A 19473-nucleotide genomic window follows, 5' to 3' on the forward strand; every position below is an offset into this window, starting at 1 on the left:
GATTGCAACAATCATCACAGAACATTGGCTGTTAATGATTTTGAAAAGAATTTTGTCAAACTGCTAAACAATGCAGTCTATGGCAAGACAATGGAGAACGTTGACAAGAGGAAATCAATTAAATTAGTGTCCAGGTGGGAGAGTGATGGTAACAAATTGGGAGCTATGGCTATGGAGCTATGATACTCGTAGGATTTCTTCGTTTCAAAATTCGTCTCGTTTTGCTCACAATGCTTGCGAATGATTTTTTTTTTGTTTGTCGATGACGTCGACGTTGTTTTTTATTACTAGCGGATTTCCTCTTACGTTGACGTCGACGAGATTTGTTCTTAGTCATACTCAGGCCGAATTTAACTTTTGTTTTCATAGCGTTTGTCACAAACCAAGCAGCAGAACGTTCTTTTAGACCGCTATCTTTTGCTTTAAAACGTTCCCACGCTCTTTCAGCTAATATATTATCGGCCTGATGACGATTTTTCAAGTCTTTGAATTGTGAATATGTAATATCGTGCTCTCGACACGCTGCATCTAGCGGATTAATCCCTTTGTCTCCACGTTTCAAGCGCTCCGCAAGTTTTGTGCCTGGCCCACAAAATTGATATCCTGGCAAATGAAGTTCAATTGGTAGTTTGGTAATCAAGTTGTTAACGAATCCACTACCAATTCGATACTGATATGAATTTAGTTTATGTTTATAATTTATAGGCATTATTGATATTTTGTTATTTGAATTATTACATTTATGCATTTCGTTTCTGTGTGTGTATGTTTTTTTTTTTTTTTTTTATTAAATGAAGCTGAAGTATATACATGAATATAAGTGGTAGAAGAAGAGAAGAGGTAAAAATGTTCCGATCCCGCGGGACTGCCGCAAAGCTATACTTCGCGGGTCGGATGGCGGTCAGGTTGCCGCTCGTCCTTATGACTGGATGCGTCGACTCCGTTCTCGACGCCTTAGCTCCTTCAGGATGCCAGCGGCCATGTTGGCTATCGCGTCCCACTTGCTTTTGCTTTCCAGCATGCAGCTGATCACGTTGTCCGCTGTCAGGTTACAAACGGTTGTCGTTTCAGCTTCGGCTCGGTACCTAACGAATAGGGGGCAGATGAATAGCGCGTGCTTCGCGTCTTCGATGCTGCCTGTGCCGCAGTGGTCGCAGTAGGGGTTTGGCTCGTGATTAAACCTATGCAGGTATTCCTTGAAACATCCGTGCCCGGAGATCATCTGCGTGAGGTAGAAGTCTACCTGTCCGTGTCGCCTCTGCAGCCAAGGGGCTAGACTGGGAATTAGCCTGTGCGTCCACCGCCCTGTGGTCGCATTGTTCCACCTCCTTTGCCATGCCTCGATCGTGTTGCTGCTCCCAGTTCTTCGTTCTGCCGCCAGCAGGTCTATCGGTATGGTACCGGCTACCACTAGCGCGGCTTAATCGGATACCGTGCAGAAGCTGTGGTGATGCGCAGTGCGCAGCGTCTGTAAACAGCTTTGCACTGGCGGCTGTAGGTGCGTCTTAAACGATAGCCTGTGGTCGATCAGTACTCCAAGATACTTGATTGAGGCGCTTGTTTCTATTGGAGTTGATCCGACTCGTATTGTGGCCTTCTCCACAGTCTTCCTGCTGCTTATAAGCACTGCCTCCGTTTTGTGCTCGGCGACTGCTAACCCGTAGTCTGCGAGCCAGCACATGAGGGTGTCTATCGAGAGGCTGCACCTATCCGTGATCTCTTCGATGGTTTTCGCTACCGTTACCAGCGCTATGTCGTCCGCAAATCCCACCACAGTGCATCCTTTGGGTAGTACCAGCCGTAGGATCCCGTCGTACATGACGTTCCACAGTATCGGGCCCAGGACTGAGCCTTGAGGTACTCCTCCTGTCACCAGGTACTCGTGCTCTCCGACATCAGAGGAATATGTGAGCACTCTGTCCTTGAAGTAGTCCGCTACGAGGTCGATCAGGTAATTCGAAATTCCCATGCGATGAAGTGCCTGCAGGACAAGGTTTCAGTTGGCAGAGTTGAAGGCATTCTTGACGTCCAGGGTGCAGACGAGGCAGTACTCTTTTGAGCCACCTAGCCTTTCTCCTTCGATTCCGTTAGCAGCCAGTTGGGAGACCAGTTGGATCGCGTCAATGGTGCTTCTTTTTCTCCGGAAGCCAAACTGGTGGTCCGATAGCGCTCTAAGTTGGTCGAGTTCTTTCTCGAGGTGGGTGCAGATTATGCGCTCGAATATCTTCCCTGTTGTATTCAGCATACATAGGGGTCTGTATGACGATGCGTCGTCGTTCAGCTTGCCCGGTTTTGGGATAAACACCAACCTTTGACGCTTCCAGCATATGGGGAAGGTTCGTTGCGTGAGACACATGTTGTAAATCTCCGTGAATATACCCGGGTAGTTTGCCACTAATGTGTGCAGTGCAGCATTGGGAATGCAGTCGGGGCCAGGGGCTTTTTCGATTTTGATTTTCCTTAGCGCAGCCAGGACTTCGGCTTCGCTGGTGAGAACAGTATCGCCTTCTCCGGTAGCTTGCCAGGTAAGAGGCGGCTGGGTGGGGAACAGGGTGGACACTATTTGGCCAAGCTGTAAGTGGCCGGTAGGGGTCGGCTGTCTGTTGAGCTTACCCATGACTATCCTGTATGCTGACCCGAATGGTTCTGCATCCGCCGCTTCGCACAGCTCCTGGAAGCATCTGGCCTTGCTAGCTTTGATCGTGTTCTTCAGGACCTTTCTCTTGGCTCTGTAGGTTGTTTCCCTTAGCTCCTGGTTTCCGCGTCCTCTGATTCTCTGACACCTGCGCCGGGCCGCTAGGCAGTCTCTCCTCGCGCAGCCTATCTCCTCGTTCCACCATGGTAATGGTCTTCGCCCTTTACCACCTTTCGTGGCCTTTTCCATAGCTGCATCGCACGCCTCCTTCACTCTATTGGCTATTTTCCTCGCGCATGTGTTAGCGTCTCCTGTAACGCAGACGCCTTCCATGTGTGCTAGGAGGGACACTGTGTTAAGGGTATGCGCTTTGTAGGTTGTTTGGCGGCTGCTTGAAGCGGGCAGTCTGGGGCTTGTCTGGGTGATGATCAGGGCGTGGTCGCTGTGGGTGTATATATCTGACACCCTCCATACGCAGTTGCGCGCCAGTTCAGGGCTAGCGAAGGTCAGGTCGATAGTTGACTCCCGACCTGACTTGCTGAAGGTCGGTCTATTGCCTTCGTTGAGTAGGCATACGTTTAGCGAAGCCACTGCCTCAAGGAGGATGGTTCCCCGCTGCGTCGTACTAGTGCTGCCCCATGTTGTGGACCATGCGTTGAAATAACCTGCGATGAGGACAGGGGATCTACCGCGTGCGTAGTCAGCGATCTCCTGCATTATTGTTCTGAACTCGCTAATGTGTACGCTCGGGGCTATGTAGCAGCTGTAGAATGTTATCCCTTTGATCTGCGCTCTGGTGTATCCCGTCCTGGAAGCCCTTTGCGATAGGTGTCCAGGGGGCTGCCCGCAGCTCCATATTGCTGCTCTGCCGTCCGAACTACGTTGCCATACGCCTTCGTGCTTGTCCTTGTAGGGCTCGCTGAGTATTGCCACCTCAGCCTGGTGCTCGATGACCGTCTGTGCTAGCAGGTCCTGCGCCGCTCTGCAGTGGTTAAGGTTTAGCTGTAGGACCTTAACCATTCTGTTTATCGTGCATGGCTCTCCGGTACTCAGGGTACGCACTGCTGAGGGTCGAGTGTTCGGCCTCTCCTCCAGATTTTCCGCTTCTTGTGCAGATGATGCATTTTGGTTTGCCCTGGGTACAAGTTTTATATTGTGGCCATCCTTGCCACATCTGAAGCAGGATTGCTGCGTGTTTTTGGCTATTGCCTTTGACGCTGGGCATCTGGCAGACATGTGGCCTAGGCCCATGCATTTGTAGCATCGCCTGGGCTCCGTTTTCTGTCTTATGCGGTCTTATGTCTTATTCCCCTTGTCGAGGATCCGCTGCGCATGCTCAGGTCTGAGGTGAACCGTCGCCGTTTGGGTTCCGCCATACGCCTTCCGCATCCTAGGTGCAGCGCCCGCCGGGATGTCGCACTCCTCCTCAGCGTAAACTGCCTGTAATACCTCTTCGCAGGTGGTCATTTCGTCCAGGTCGCGGATTTCCACTTGCACCGTGTCCTCCAGCATAGCCACTTCGGCTTTGCCGCTGAAGGCAGACTTGATGGCTGTGTGCAATTTCTGCGTGGCTGGGTCTGAGGGTCTCTGCATCTTGAGTAGCAGACTCCCATTAGCTGTTCTGCGTATGCCTTGCACTCCATCCTTAAGCCCCTGAAGGGTAGGCTCGGTTTTGACCAACTTGAGCATGTCTGCGTACGATCATTCGCTGCATTTGATCAGGATAGCGTCAGAGCGCTGATTCCTGCGCTTCGCGGTGCGGTTCACGTGGCCTTCGCATTCCATATTACTCGCTGCGGTCACGTGTGGCTTCTTGGTTTTGGGTCCCACCTGTTGCCAGGGCGGGTTTCTCGGCGCGACCCTGCCTAGGTTCCCCGCGCCAGTATGCGTACTCTTTATGCCGGTGCCTTCTTGCCGTGGGGCAGAGAGCGATGGTGTTGTCTGCTGGGTTGCGCTGGCGGTCGGGCCCCTGGCTCGGGATTCATCCAGCGTCGCACTGATCTCGCTTTGCAGCTTCTTCATTGCATGCAATGAGTCGATTGTGGCCTGCGTGACATGGTGGACAACCTTCTTGTTGTTGCTCTTCGTGTCCGTGAACTTCGCGATCATTTCGTCGAGCATCTTGCCCAGCTCATCGATGAGAGCTGCGGCGCTTTTCTGCACCCGCTGCTTCTTGTTGGCTCCATCGATCGCCTCTTCAGGGCTGGTTGGTTCCCGACTTCTCTTCGGGGTGGTTTGCTCATCCTCGTTACTGCCGAAGTTGAACATTGGCCCAGTCATTTTGGGAGGCGCTGATACTGGGTGGGCATCGGGAGCCGGCTCCATCCCCGTTGGCGACCGCTGCACCTTCTGTTTCATCATCTGAAACTTCTTTAGCAGCTCTTCTTCTGCTCTGGCAACTGCAAGAGCCTGGGTCTCGTCATGTCCGGACGATTTCTCCTTATCCATCGCCTGCACTAGTCGGAGGTCCCTCGGTGAGCCGGGATTTCGCCCGGTTACTGCCTGATGGGAGCTATACCGCTCCGGCTCGGTCCCCAGAGACCCGTTGAGCTGGCGCCGCAATCGTGGTGGGGTTGGAAATTGGTCGGTAACTTGGCTTTTTCTCATCTGTGTGTGTATGTGTGTATGTGTTTTTTTTTTTTTTTTTTATTTTCATTTATTTCCTACAATTATGTACAAGTAAAAGTGAGTTCAAGAACAGGAATAGGGGGCCGTGGTTGCGCGGTTTCACCGCAAGGTATTGCTTCGCGCAATGGTAGCCACCTAGGCTGTAGCTTCTCTCCTCTCGTTGTCGGTGCGACGCAGCGTTCGCAGTACGCTCGGTGCGTAGGCTGCCGTCGCTTCCCAATTCGCTTCCTTCAGCAGCATGAGGGGCACAAAAGTTTCTGGCCGAACTCTTGCCCCGGTGGTCTCCATGAGTATCTGGCGGTCATAGCCAAAGCGGCGACATTCAAAAAGGACGTGCTGAGCGTCCTCGACAATGCCGCTGCCGCACACTGGGCTACCGTCCTCCGTGTCGTGCCCGAAGCGCTTAAGGAAGCTTCGGAAGCAGCCGTGTCCACTCAGCGCCTGCGTGAGGTAAAAATCCACCTGGCCGTGCTTCCTACTTAGCCATGCCTCTATGCTGGGGATGAGCTGGTGCGTCCAGCGACCCTTGCTGGAGATGTCCCAGGCTGCCTGCCAGTTGACGACGCTCTGCATCCTGGTCCTTCTCTTCACCTCGGTCTTGATACTGCGGTCCGCCTGTTCGCCTGCTAGAGCCGCGCGAATCTCCTTGGCCTCCCGCACCAGTTCACACAGGGGAACTTGGCCTGCGATGACAAGGGCTGCGTCGTCCGAGATCGTCCTGAAGGCACTCGAAATTTTAACGGCGCACAGGCGGTATGTCGAGTTAACACCTCGCATGTAGCAGCGTACAGCAACTGCGACTTGACAACAGTCGCGAGGAGCCTGCGTCTGTCCTGCTTCGGTCCCCTGGTATTCAGCAGGATCCTGCAGAGCGATCCTGTGGTTTTGCTTGCCTTCTTGTTTACGAACTCCAGGTGTTCGCGGTAGGAGAGGCGGGTGTCCAGCATGACTCCCATTCAGCAGGTAATCCGGGATGTTGAAGGACCGTAGTGCCTCCAGTGTCCTCCCCCAATCGGCTGAGTTGAACGCGTTCCGTATGTCTAGCGTGACCACTAGACAATACTTTTTCGTCCCACCTTTCCATCTGGTACCCGCGATGGCTTTAGCAGCAATGTTGGTGACCCTCTCTATCGCGTCCAGTGTAGATTTCCCTTTCCGAAAACCGTACTGGTTGGAAGACAGTCCACCGGCATCCTCCATAGCAGCGTTAAGCCTTGTTGCATGTGTGTATGTGTGTGTGTGTGTGTGTGTGTGATCGTGTATGTTTGTTTTATGACTATTCTGTTTCGATGTCAATCGTATATTAAACAAAAACGAAATATATACTCAAATATTTATAGTATTTTCATTAGTAGTTGCAAAAATTTTTTCAATAAAACAACAACAACAATAGCAACAACAAAATGCGATTTATAAAACAAACCAGATAAATTAAAGTTCGAAATGTCGATCGAATTTGAGGTGAGGGGGATAGGAGCATAAAAATTACACATAGCCCATTATTACCGAATTCGATACGCGCTCCAATTGTGGGTCCGTCTAATTGTGAAAAGACAAACGTAATGATAAGTTTAATCGAAAGTCCCAATGGACTTAAATTTCAAAATATATACATATATTCAAAGTCGCTGTATCAGCCCAAGTATCAATATTTAATGAAATTAATTAAACCAATAAAGGGGATACACATGTTCACGATTTCAGACAAGGAGAAAGTCGTCAGTCCAGAAAGAGCTAGACCACACTCAATTATGATATTTGATGACGTAATCTGTGATAAGCAAACAGCAATAAGAGATTATTTCTGTATGGGCCGCCACAAACACATAGACTCCTTCTATCTATGTCAAACTTATACAAAAATACCAAAACATTTAATACGTGACAACGCTAATTTGATTATAATTTTTAAACAAGATGAAATGAATATTAAACATATTTACAATGATCATGTTATAGGCGATATGACTTTTAAGCAATTTACAAAAATTTGTGAGGAATGCTGGAAGCAAAAATATGAATTTGTTCTCATAAGTAAAGATAATGATATTGATAAAGGACGATATAGAAAAGGATTCGATAGTTTTATATATCTATAAAAACACACACACACACACAGCTCTCGATCAGCTCTGGATCAGCTCGGCATCAGCTTTGGATCAGCTCAGCATCAGCTTTGGATCAGCTCCGTATCAGCTATGTATATATGTATATATATATATGCGATAATATCATATATTTTACTACTAAATAATTGTATTTTAAACAAACAACAACACAACAACAACAACAACAACAGCAGCAATGGTGAAATCAAAAAATCTAAAGTGTTGGATGATCTGGTTCAAACCAGATTGATGCTGACACAGAAATTGAAGAGCATGAAGTCGAATGAAATTGATCGAATTAATATGCTGGAAAATACCTTTAAACCAATTACAAAACCTTTGAATGTGATTGCGGAAAATTTTCTAAAAAAGAACAAGAAGGCGGATAAATACAACGTTGAGAATCCGACTAACCCGAACAACAACAACAACAACAACAAGCGTGAACTGATAAAATATGATGATCAGCATCGAGGTCGTCGTCGAGAAGGACAACAACAACAACAACAGAATCAGCAGCAGCAACAGCAGCAGCAACAACATGTTGAAATGCTTAAACACAAAAGACGATACTCTTCAAAGAGGGTTATGCGAAGAAGACTAGACACCGACGACCACGACGACGACGACCACGACGACGACGACCACGACGACGACGACCACGACGACGATTTGGGGATAAAAGTGGGGGAAAAAGAAAAGTGAAATCCTGTAATGCAAACAGAAGGAAGAGAAGACCTTATCAACGAAGAAACATCCAGCATGCTGCTGCTGCTGCTGCTGCTAACAATGGCAATGATGATGTTGATGTGTTTGATATGGAACTTAATCGTCCGCAAATAACGAGTTTTCCAATAACCAACAACAACAACAACAACACCAACCCATCCGACTTGATAGATACTTCCAACGATATCCTATCAAACTATACTTCATTTTTAGATAGTCAAAGAGCAAAATACACTAATTTATTTGAAAACACTCCTGCACACAACGACAACGACGACGACAACGACACGCAGTAGTTAGTAGTAGTACATCTGCTGCTCTCCCTCTCCCTCCTGCTCCCCCTGCCCCCCCTGCCCCCCCAGCTCTCCCTGCTGCTGATGCTGCTGCTGCTGCTGTTGATGATGATGATTACGATTTAAAATGCTGATGCGTAATGCGTAATGCTAACATTGAGAGTTTATCTTTAGCAGCAGTCCAGCCTAATAACAAGAGATTCAAATTACCTTTTAATCTTCTAGAAAGAGATTCTATGCTTGAAAAAAGTCGTAAGGTCAATGGACCAAAATTTCGTAGACTTAAAAAAACACATCGTTGAACACTGTAAATTTTGCGCCAAGACCACACACACACAAACTCACACTCCCAAAAAACAAAAAACGAAGTGCTCACACAGAAAATTTATTTCTGCCTCAGTCTTCTTCTTCTTCTTCTTCCTCTAATAAGAGATTAAAATTAATCGAAAAAAGAGATTCTATGCTTGAGAAAAGTTATTTGATAAGTGGACCCATTTATCCCAGATATAACAAGACAAAACAACGACAACAACCACAACAACAACAGCAGCAACAAAAACAACAACAACAACAAAACAACAACAACAACATTAATGTGATCAAAAAGGATAAACAAATTGCAATCAAGAGAAGAAAAGTTTCGATGAAATCACCGCTTTTGCGTAATATTCAGCTCTTAAAAAGTCAAAAACAATTGGACATGCTGTAAGGTCTGAATATAAAAGAAAATGGTGAATGGTATTTTGCTAATAGTAAATTGAAATATAATAATAATACAATTCTTATTGATAGGCAAAAATGGAAATTAACTCCTGGTCTATTTCAATTGGTATTTCACACGCGGCCCGCGCCTTATTCAAATCTGGACTTGAAAAATTATCGAGATATTCTGTTGAGAACAAACGCACACAAACGAAAATACCAGAATAGTTCTCAAGTTAAGGGGTCCAAATCCTTTAAATATCAGCATATTATAAAAAATCTTTCAAACAGAAAACACAACTTATTGGCAAAGGTTTCTTGCTTACAACACAAACAGCAGCAGCAGCAGCACCAACAACAAAATCTTACTCCAAGGAGGATAGAGGATACAAGTATTGGGATGATCCGAATGAATTAATCGAAGGATTGCGATTACTATTAGCATCCGAGAGAGCTGGAAATACCAATCACAAAAACGAAATTATATCCATTATAGAAGAGCTTAGAGAGGCAAATATAATAAAATGAATCAGATTAATAAATTTGTTGAAAGCTCGAATTCCTCATCGTCCGGAGGAGGAGGAGGAGGAGGAGGAGGAAGCGGTTCAAGTCTAAAAAAATATATCTCAAATCGACAAGAGAAAACGGATATTGATTTAAACAGCTTGAGACAGAGCATAAATATTATTAAAAGCAAAACAACTCCATTGGAAGCAAACCTTAAATCAGATGTCGCTGAAAGTGCGAATTTTATAAAATTATTCTTAGAGGACTACTCACAAGTTATTTATACTAAGTATATAGAGCGATTAGAAGAAAATATTGAACGGCTTGAGGACGTTCTCTTTAAATTACTCTCTACACAGCTACCTAAGGATGAGGTGAAAAAAATTAAAGTACAGTTCCCCATTGTTGTTAAATATATTGACAATAAAATAAAACACAATGAGTGACAACAACAACAACAACAGCAACTTGAATGCGGATAAAAGGCAACTCACCGAAGAGTTGCATAGACAAGGACGAAAAAATTTTACCAGACGACGTGTGATAATAAAGGGGATAGATGATTTATGGCAAGCCGATTTAGTTGAAATGATACCATATCAATTATATAATAAGGGATATCGTTATCTCCTAACTGTTATTGACACTTTTTCGAAGCAAGCATGGGCTGTTGCTATTAAAAACAAAAAAGGAGACAGCACCACAAAAAGTATGAAAAGCATTTTCGATGACGCACAAAGAAAACCGAAAAACTTACAAACAGATGATGGCAAAGAATTTTTCAAGAAGACATTTCCAAATCTTATGAAATTAAGTCATAAAAATCATTATTCAACGTATAGTATTTTAAAAGCCAGCATCGCTGAACGATTTAATAGAACCCTCAAAAATATGATGTGGAAAGAGTTCAGCTATCAAGGTAGCTACAAATGGATTAATATCTATAAGGCATTGATTGCTAAATATAATAACACATACCATAAAACAATTCTGATGGCGCCAAACGATGTAAGTTTTCTAAATGAATAATTACTCCTCCAAACCGTTTACAATCATCTGAAAATCACTCATAAACCAAAATTCAAAGTTGACGATTATGTGCGAATAAGTAAATATAAACATGTGTTCGAAAAAGGTTATACTCCAAACTGGACAACTGAGATATTCCAAATCAAACGGATACAAAATACCAATCCCATTACGTAAATATTTAAAGATTATCAAGGAAATGATATTAAGGGAGGATTTTACGAATATGAGTTGATGAAAACTAAATTTCCCGATACATATCTGGTGAAGAAGGTTATTAGACGTCGAAATGGTAGAGCATTCGTTAAATGGTTACTATTCTCATCAGAGCATAATTCCTGGATTAATTTGTAAACACACACACACACACACACACACAGCATACTATATATGTGTATGTGTAAAGCCTATAAACATTTCATTACCTCCCGAACCGTTAAGATTTGGATAACATTAACACTTATTAACAGGCAATACGTCAGTACTTGTTGCAGATTATTTTCCTGCAATTGAACTTGATCAGAACTATCAGTGTGCGTTAATCAGTCTGGACACTTATAATTCAATTCCAAACGTTGACGTAGGCAATAATTTATTTCATATTGGCAAACATACGATAAAGATCCCCGTTGGTTCCTATGAAATCAGCGATATTAATGACCTAATGACGCGAAAATATACAAAATTAACAAAGAATGAGCCCGACGGAAGTCCCAAATTTTATCTAGTTCCAAACTATAACACTTTGCAATCGGAAATTTTCTCTGCAACTGATGAAATATATTCAAAGTCAATCGGCTCTTTATTGGGATTCACTTCGAATACATTAAGTCCTAATATATTACATACTTCTGATAAGGCAATTGCTATCACAAAAATTAATAGCGTTTGTGTACAATACAATATTATAAATGGAACATATATAAACAACGGAACAGCACACATACTACATCAGTTTGCGCTTGTCGTTAGTCCTGGATATAAAATAACTGAGGTACCACAAAATGTTATATATCTACCAATAAACACAAAAGAAATACATTCGATAGCTTTAAAAATCTGTGATCAAGACGGTAATCTGATTAATTTTCGCGGTGAAAGAATTACAATACGATTGCTTTTAAAACCAATATAAAAAAATGATTATATACAACAACCACAACAACAACAACGTCTATAAAAAGGCATTATCACCTATTTCCCCCTCACTCGCTTTATCAACGTTGAACCGATTAGCTACTCGACAACCACAACCACAACGACGACGGCGACGACAACAACAACAAATCCCGTTAACGGAGTGCAATAAAAAATTTTTGTTGAGTTTAGGATTCAAATTAAAAAAAAAATGTCTCATATAATTAATTGATAATTCAATAATAAAGAAAGATTATCAAAGTTATTCACCCTACTTGCGGTCGTATGAGAACAATGACGGAATTCGGATTGCCATACAAAATCAAGATTTGTATGTGTTGCCAAGCGAAAGTTTTCTTCACATTCAAGGACATATCACAAAAGTTGATGATAAAATCGAAACCACAATAGCTCTATTGAATAATTGTATGGCGTATCTTTTTAGTGAAATACGATATGAATTGAATGGTATTGAAATTGATCGAACACGACATTTGGGTGTAACAAGTGATTTAAAAAATTATTTATCAATTAAACAAAATCAAGAACACTTGCTCGAAAATTCTGTATGGTCCATCGCAGACAATTTAAAACTTGAAAGAGGAAACTTTAATTTTTGCGTGCCGTTGAACTTGTTACTTGGATTTGCTGAAGACTACAATAAAATACTGCTCAATGGGAAACACGAGCTAGTTCTATTAAGAGGAAAAGATAACGATGATGTTTATAAGAGCACTGCTGAAGCTTTAACAATGAGTCAATTGAAAATGACGATTTCGAGCATTGTTTGGAAAATGCTTCATGTACAATTGTCTGATGCTTATAAATTGTACATGTTTAATGTGATAAACAAACAAACACCATTATTGATTCCCTTCAGGAGTTGGGATATATATTATAACCCAGTAGTTCCACAGACTACTACATTTATTTGGAGTGTTAAATTAGCTGTTGAAACTGAACGCCCTCGCTATGTTATTATCGCATTTAAAAACAATAAGAAGTATGTTCATAGCGATTTAGTCGATGTGAAAGTAAATCTAAATTCTGAAGTATATCCCTATGATGGATTAAATCAAAATTTTACTTATAATAGATATGCACTATTATACGATATGTATATCAATTTTCAAAAAAGTTACTACGGCTTTGAGTCACAACCGTTATTATCGCTAGAGACTTATAAAAATAAGGCTCCCATTATTGTCTTAGATGTAACGCATCAAAATGAAGCAGTAAAAAGCGGACCTATTGATATACGAATTGAGATTAAAACACAAAGTAATATCCCTCCAAAAACATCTGCATACTGTCTCATAATTCATGATAAATTATTCGAATATACACCGCTATCAAACGAGGTTAGAAAAATATTATAAATATATACATACATATATATATGCGAATATTTTTTCTATTTCGTTCTCTGCGAGAATGCAAGCAAGCAAGCAAGCATTAGTAGCAAGTCGAACTGCAAGCTAGAAACTACAATCAAAACGGGGGAAAAATATAATAAATAAATAAAAATGTTGCGAATAATAATCATTGCAATTATTTTACTATTCGGTTATAATTCGGGAGGAAACTGTAATCCTATTCCGAATCCTGAATTTGCTTCTATTCTGAATATCACCAATAATATCAATACAAATACAAAAAGTGTGGAATTTAATATAACATTATCGAACAACGAGTTGTTAAAAGTAAACCTCTCTTTCGAATTTATGAGACAAGCGTCAACGTAAGCAGCAACAGCACTACCACCACCACCACCACCACTAACAATAAAACCCAGTGAGTGGGTGGAATTGATAACTGTATCGTCAACATCACCACCACCACCAACAACAACAACAACTACAACAGCTAACGATGAGGACAATGTCGAGGATAATATTAAAGTTACGGTGGATGAAGTAATCGCATTGTTTCAAGCAAACCGAATAGAAAAGGAGAAAAATATATCAGCCCAAAACAGATGCAGCTAATACCCGATAATCAGTAGAGCGAGAGAGAGAGCCAGAGCCAGACCCAGAGCCAGACCCAGAGCCAGAGCCCAAGAGAGAGAGACGGCAAAAAGAAAAACAAATTTATAATCTTTATACCTATATAATATATATAGACATACATGCATTTTTACTTTAATCACAATTCTGTAAAAACTAGTCGCTAAGCATTCGCGCACAGGGAAAGTATATAATCGCATAATAAAAATTAATAAAATACAAAAAAAAATGAAAATAATTATGGTTTTGATATCGTTACTTTTGTACTTTGGGGTCGTCGTCGTCGTCGGAATTGCGCAAGAAAAAATTCCCTATCAAACGGAAATTAAATACTCTAGATTTGATCTCGTTGTAAACGAAACATTGACTATCAAAGAAAATTTAATTTTTTAACTTAATACCGCATTTGTGGAAGTGATTCGAGAGAACAGCAAAAATAAACATGATAATAGATTTAAACGAGATTTGGTACTATACGAGCGAATGCCTCATTCTTTCCCCACGATCGATGAGGCAGTTGAAAATTTCCGTCGAGAGTTAATTATAAAATAAGAGGATATTGGTGGAATAATTGATGCGCCCACTGTGGTTTGTAGATATTTCAAATTAAGATACTTGAAAAGTATTGTCAATATTCGATGCAGTTATCATAGCGATTTCAAAAATAAAACATTACGAATTTATTGCCACCACTATAATGCTGTAAGCAATTCCAATCTGGTAGAGAAAAATTATTTGTTTTAACGAGACTTTACCAACGATGAGGAAGATAATAATGAACCCAACCCCACCAGCCTTCAGTTAGTGAGACACATCGGAACGTATAACATCAATGATTATCAACAGGTTTTGCATATGAATATTCAATAATATACAAACAACACACAAAAAACTAAAAAAAATAAAAATGACGTTTACAAAAAAAATTATTGATTTCATTCAAAAATATCTACACATTCTGTCGCCCGAGGATAAAGAAACTCTCCAAAGTATACATATGCAATTAGAGCATATTAAAAATTTGAATATTACCTTTAATCAAATGGAAACGAATAAAGATTTGAATACAACTTATGCTGCTGATGATGTAGTAGATTTTGAAAAAGAACAAAATTCCAAGTACATTCAACAAAAACTGGTTGATGAACATAACGCATTACAAATTATGACTTCCTATCAAATTTTGTAAGTATACTACTAATATATATGTATATATATATATATATATATATATATGCTCTACAATTATTTTATTTGTTCTATATATTTTAGGTCGACATCATCGTCATCTTCTAGTATATCCGAATAATAAGTGGGAGGCTTCCTGTGTTGTGTATTATTATTAGAGAGCTAGAGATTGTAAAAAGGAAAATTAATGCAAGATAGAGAAATGCGATATATAGTATAGATTCAGCTATAAAATTGACTGTATGTTGGTCAGTGGATTTAGTTTGTTGGAAAATATTCTCGAGTCTCACTCTCTCTATCGTTTCGAACAAACACACACACACACACACACACACACAAAAAGAAAATGCATTTTCACGTATTCCTATTACTGTTAGTATGCGCAGTCGCTGGAACCACTTCAAATCAAACAACAACAACAAGAACAACACAACCCCCGACAACAACAACAACAGCAGCAACAACAACAGAAGCAGCAACAACAACAGCAACAACAACAGCAACAACAACCACCACCAAAGAACCAGCAGCAGCAGCAGCAGCAACATCCTATGATGAAGCAGACGACGGTGTTTCAAAAACACCACTTATACCAAACTATGTCTATCATGTTAACATTACAATTATATTTGTACTATTGCTTTTGTTAATCTATCTTGCAATTGTAATATTTCAAATAGTCTTTTCTTGTTATATAGACTGCATCAATGCTGCGATGATTGACGATACAGCAGCAGCAGCAGCAGTTCGTAAAAATAATAATAATCATGAACTTAATAATATTTACTGTCCTCACAATGCTTAAAAAAAAAACAAAAAAATTAAAAATGGAAATAAATTAAAATATTAATATTTCATATTGTTGTGAAATTGAAAAAATCGTATTTAATATTGTGGTGAGCGGGAGGGAGAGCGGGAGGGAGAGCGAGAGGGAGAGCGAGAGCGAGAGGGAGAGCGAGAGGGAGAGCGTGAGGGAGAGCGAGAGGGAGGGCGAGAGGGAGAGCGAGAGGGAGAGCGAGAGAGGGAGCGAGAGGGAGAGCAAGAGCGGGAGGGGGAGGGGGGAGGGGTCCGAAAATTTTTTTATAACAAGTGAGGATGCGTGAAACACACCCTCCACATTTCGCCACTTTTATTCTTTCCGCCACGAAGGCATACAATTCGATATTACGGCACGACGGCCTTTTATTTATAAGTTATAAGCATAAGTTAGCCATAAGTCGTTACGCCACGAAGGCAATTTATTTAAGTTCAAACTAGAAGCTAAGCTTATAAGATTTAAATATTGCGCGCACCAGGGCTGGAAAACCACCCAGTGTTGGTCAACCGAGGGCCAACAGTTGATAGTTCGATAAGAAACTGTGTTGGGAAACGAAAAAACCCGGCAAACCGAGCTCACATGCGGCCGCAAGGGCGGAAGCTCGCGCTCATTCCCGAATGGCAGAAAAGGCGACCAGACCTAGGAGCGGACTTCAACCCGGAGTGGCACAGCGGCACGAGCGTCGGCACGCCGGATCCAAGGAGTAAGTGGGACACAGACAATAGAGATCAGACTGAGTGCGAGTAGGGGACTAGGAAAATAACTTGTGAAACTAGATAATAATAAAGATAAAAGAGAATGAAGAAGTATGTGTCCGCGTGAATTTGCGCATTTTTCGGAAACCCACGTGCAGTGATTTGTGTCGGTCGGGAATCGTGTTGCATTAGAGAAGTTTGCTCGGTGCAAACGACCACCCGATCGCCCACAAGGAGCATAGGAAAGGATCGCCTCTGGCCACCCTCTCCTGGGAACCCCGCCCCAAATATGGTTTAGGTAGTCGCGAACCACGTGCAGTGATCTGTGCCGGTCGGGAATCGTGTTGCGCCAGAGACGATTACTCAGTGCAAACAACCACTCGATCGACCACAGGGAGCACAGGGAAGGGTCGCCTCCGGCCATCCTCCCCTCGGATCCCTACCCCCTACCCCAGTAGCTTGTGAGTCGCACATCCAGGGGGAACGGCCACGCCGTCCAGTTTTGTTGGTATTTTCTCAGGGATCGGCCACGCCGCTCGTTTCGTTAGTATTTTCGCCGGGAGCAGCCCCCCCTCCACTATACCTTCCGGGTGCCGTGTTGCGCTAGAGCCGCTTACTCGGTGCAACGCGGATACTCTGGCCTCTTTTCCCCACAAATCCCTGCGGCAACTCCCCGTCCAGTTTCGTCGCAATGTTTTTCTACAAATTTAACTGTAGAGGACCCTGGCCGGACTAAGTTTTATCCCAGCCTATGAAAAAGGTCTTTACAAACACATCTAAAAAAAAAAATTTAAAGGCTTTTTTTTATTTATGCTGTTATCACGCGCACACACACACACATACAGCTGGTATAAATTTAAAAAACATATTTTTTCTTCGTTATCACAAACAATTAAAAAAAAATTCAAATAAAAACAAATTGAGCGTGGGGGTAGAAGAAATAAAGAAAAACTAATAATTTGTTTTTGAATTTTAAATGCACTTCTTAAAACTCAATTAAAACAAGACACTTTTTATAAACTGTGAACCGATCGCGGTCTCGGATAAAATAGGACTGGCTCTTAATTCTAAAAAATTATCCAATGAACCTCGGCCAGAAGCTTTCCTTTTCTTAAGCTTCCAGAACTTTAATTTTTGTTTAAATTAAAAACTTATGCTGAAACTGTCGCATCTCGTTGTGAAATGAAATTATGCTGACCGATGCAATTTGATTGAAAATCGGAACGCAATATGTTCTGAACTTAGAACGCAATACTGTGGGCTTTGAACGGAAAAGTTTGGGCTTCGAACGGAAGCTTGCGTTTACTTTACGATTGGTTTATTTATCTTAGCAGGACGGTCAAGAGCGGCCCTCGAAGTGAATGGCAAAGGCAAATGCAGAATCTTAAACAAAGGCAAAGGCAATGTCGCTGAAGGCAAGGGTAACATAGCTGAGATTGAATTCAAAAATTTGTTTATAAATTCCATAAGTGGAACCGTTTGGGAATTTAAATCACATTTTTATCCCTCAAAGCATACTGTTATCGCACACACCACACACAGCCGGTATAAATTTAAACCGCATTTTTTCTTCGTTATCACACACAAAATAAAAAAAAAAAAAAAAAAATCAGCAAGCCACCTACTCAAGTACAAAAAATTTAGCGTGGGGGTAGAAGAACAAAATAAATTAATTTTTTTTTTGCATTGGATGCAGTTATCACACATCCGGTGTTCAAAAGGCATATCAAACAAAAAAACACATACTTTGTATTGCAAGTGATTGTGAGAGAACTAATATAGCATCCTCATACAACCAATCAGGAAAAAAATGCTCAATAAATAGCGCTCGGCAGCCAAATTCAAAGGCAGTTCATAATTGACTTACATTGCCTAAGTACGTGAACAATATAATCCACCACCACCACCACCAACATCCAGACTTAGAACCAAAACTAAGCAAGCAGAAAACATGGAGGCCCAAACAAAAACCCAAACGATCAAATTCAAGCGAGTTGTAGTAGGAGCAGAAGAAGCATCCGGTTCATCCGGTTGGATCAGCAAAAAACCTCTACCAGCTTCGATGCGGCAGTGGTAAATGCGGGTGTTACAACACCCCCAATTACGTAAGCTCAGAAGAAGAAGAAGAAGAAGAAGAAGAAGAAGAAGACAACGATGTCTTCCCGATCAACTCAAGTTACTGAGGACATAATTGAGGATGATAACATAGGTCTCCACCATAACCATACCTGCTGCGCCTAGACAATAAAAAAAAGAACGTAAACTTACAATTTATTCTTCATCTCTTTTTTATTTATCAAAAAAAATAAAGGACCCCAAAACGCAAGTTTCTAAATCTAACATTGATGGTGAAGGTGCTGATACTGAAAATAGTACAGCTGCTGGTGGTGCTGCTGCTGCTGAAAAGGAAGATCCGCGACCCAATAAGATGCTTAGATCCACCACCACCACCACCACCATTGTTAACTCTCTTGCTAAACGAGCATCTAACAACATTGAAGACGTTGTTGCTGTCGCCGATAAAGAAATTCAAGAATTGAGGGACGAAATTGAAGAATTTCGTAGGGACTACGATGATGTTATATCTAGCAGCGACCTAAGAACCTTACGCACCATAAATAAAATTTTGACAGTAGGAACAGTACTGACGCCAGGAGACTACAGAGCCTTACGGCCCATCAGGGGGCAGTTTATGTGGGGAGCCTTTAACCTAATGCAACGCTATCGCTTTTTGCGCGAAAACTTGACAAAAAATCATAAAATTATTATCAAAGATGATTACGACATTTACGGTACGAGTTACAGATTAAAAAGAGACCTGTGTCAATACAGATGATGTGGACGAATTAAAAAAAGAAATTGGCTAATTTTGTATTGAATTTGAAGATATTCTACCAGACTTTGAACTAAAAACCTTAAGAAACATGAGAAAATTAGTGACAGTAGGAGCACATATATCAGATACCGATATGAAGATATCACGCAACATTAGAAAACGA

At 41.8% G+C, this 19473-nt stretch overlaps 1 protein-coding gene across 1 annotated transcript; it reads left to right on the forward strand.

The window, feature by feature from the left end:
• The first annotated feature begins 7644 nt into the window (after positions 1–7644).
• On the forward strand, positions 7645–18715 carry LOC139352854 (vacuolar protein-sorting-associated protein 36-like). The gene is made up of 3 exons (XM_070995492.1): positions 7645–8055; positions 15340–15531; positions 18590–18715. The coding sequence occupies exons 1-3, from the start codon at positions 7645–7647 to the stop codon at positions 18713–18715; spliced, it is 729 nt and encodes a 242-aa protein (XP_070851593.1).
• The last annotated feature ends 758 nt before the right edge of the window (positions 18716–19473 follow it).

This window comes from Drosophila suzukii, chromosome 3, assembly GCF_043229965.1.
Source record: "Drosophila suzukii chromosome 3, CBGP_Dsuzu_IsoJpt1.0, whole genome shotgun sequence".
NCBI classification, from domain to species: domain Eukaryota; kingdom Metazoa; phylum Arthropoda; class Insecta; order Diptera; family Drosophilidae; genus Drosophila; species Drosophila suzukii.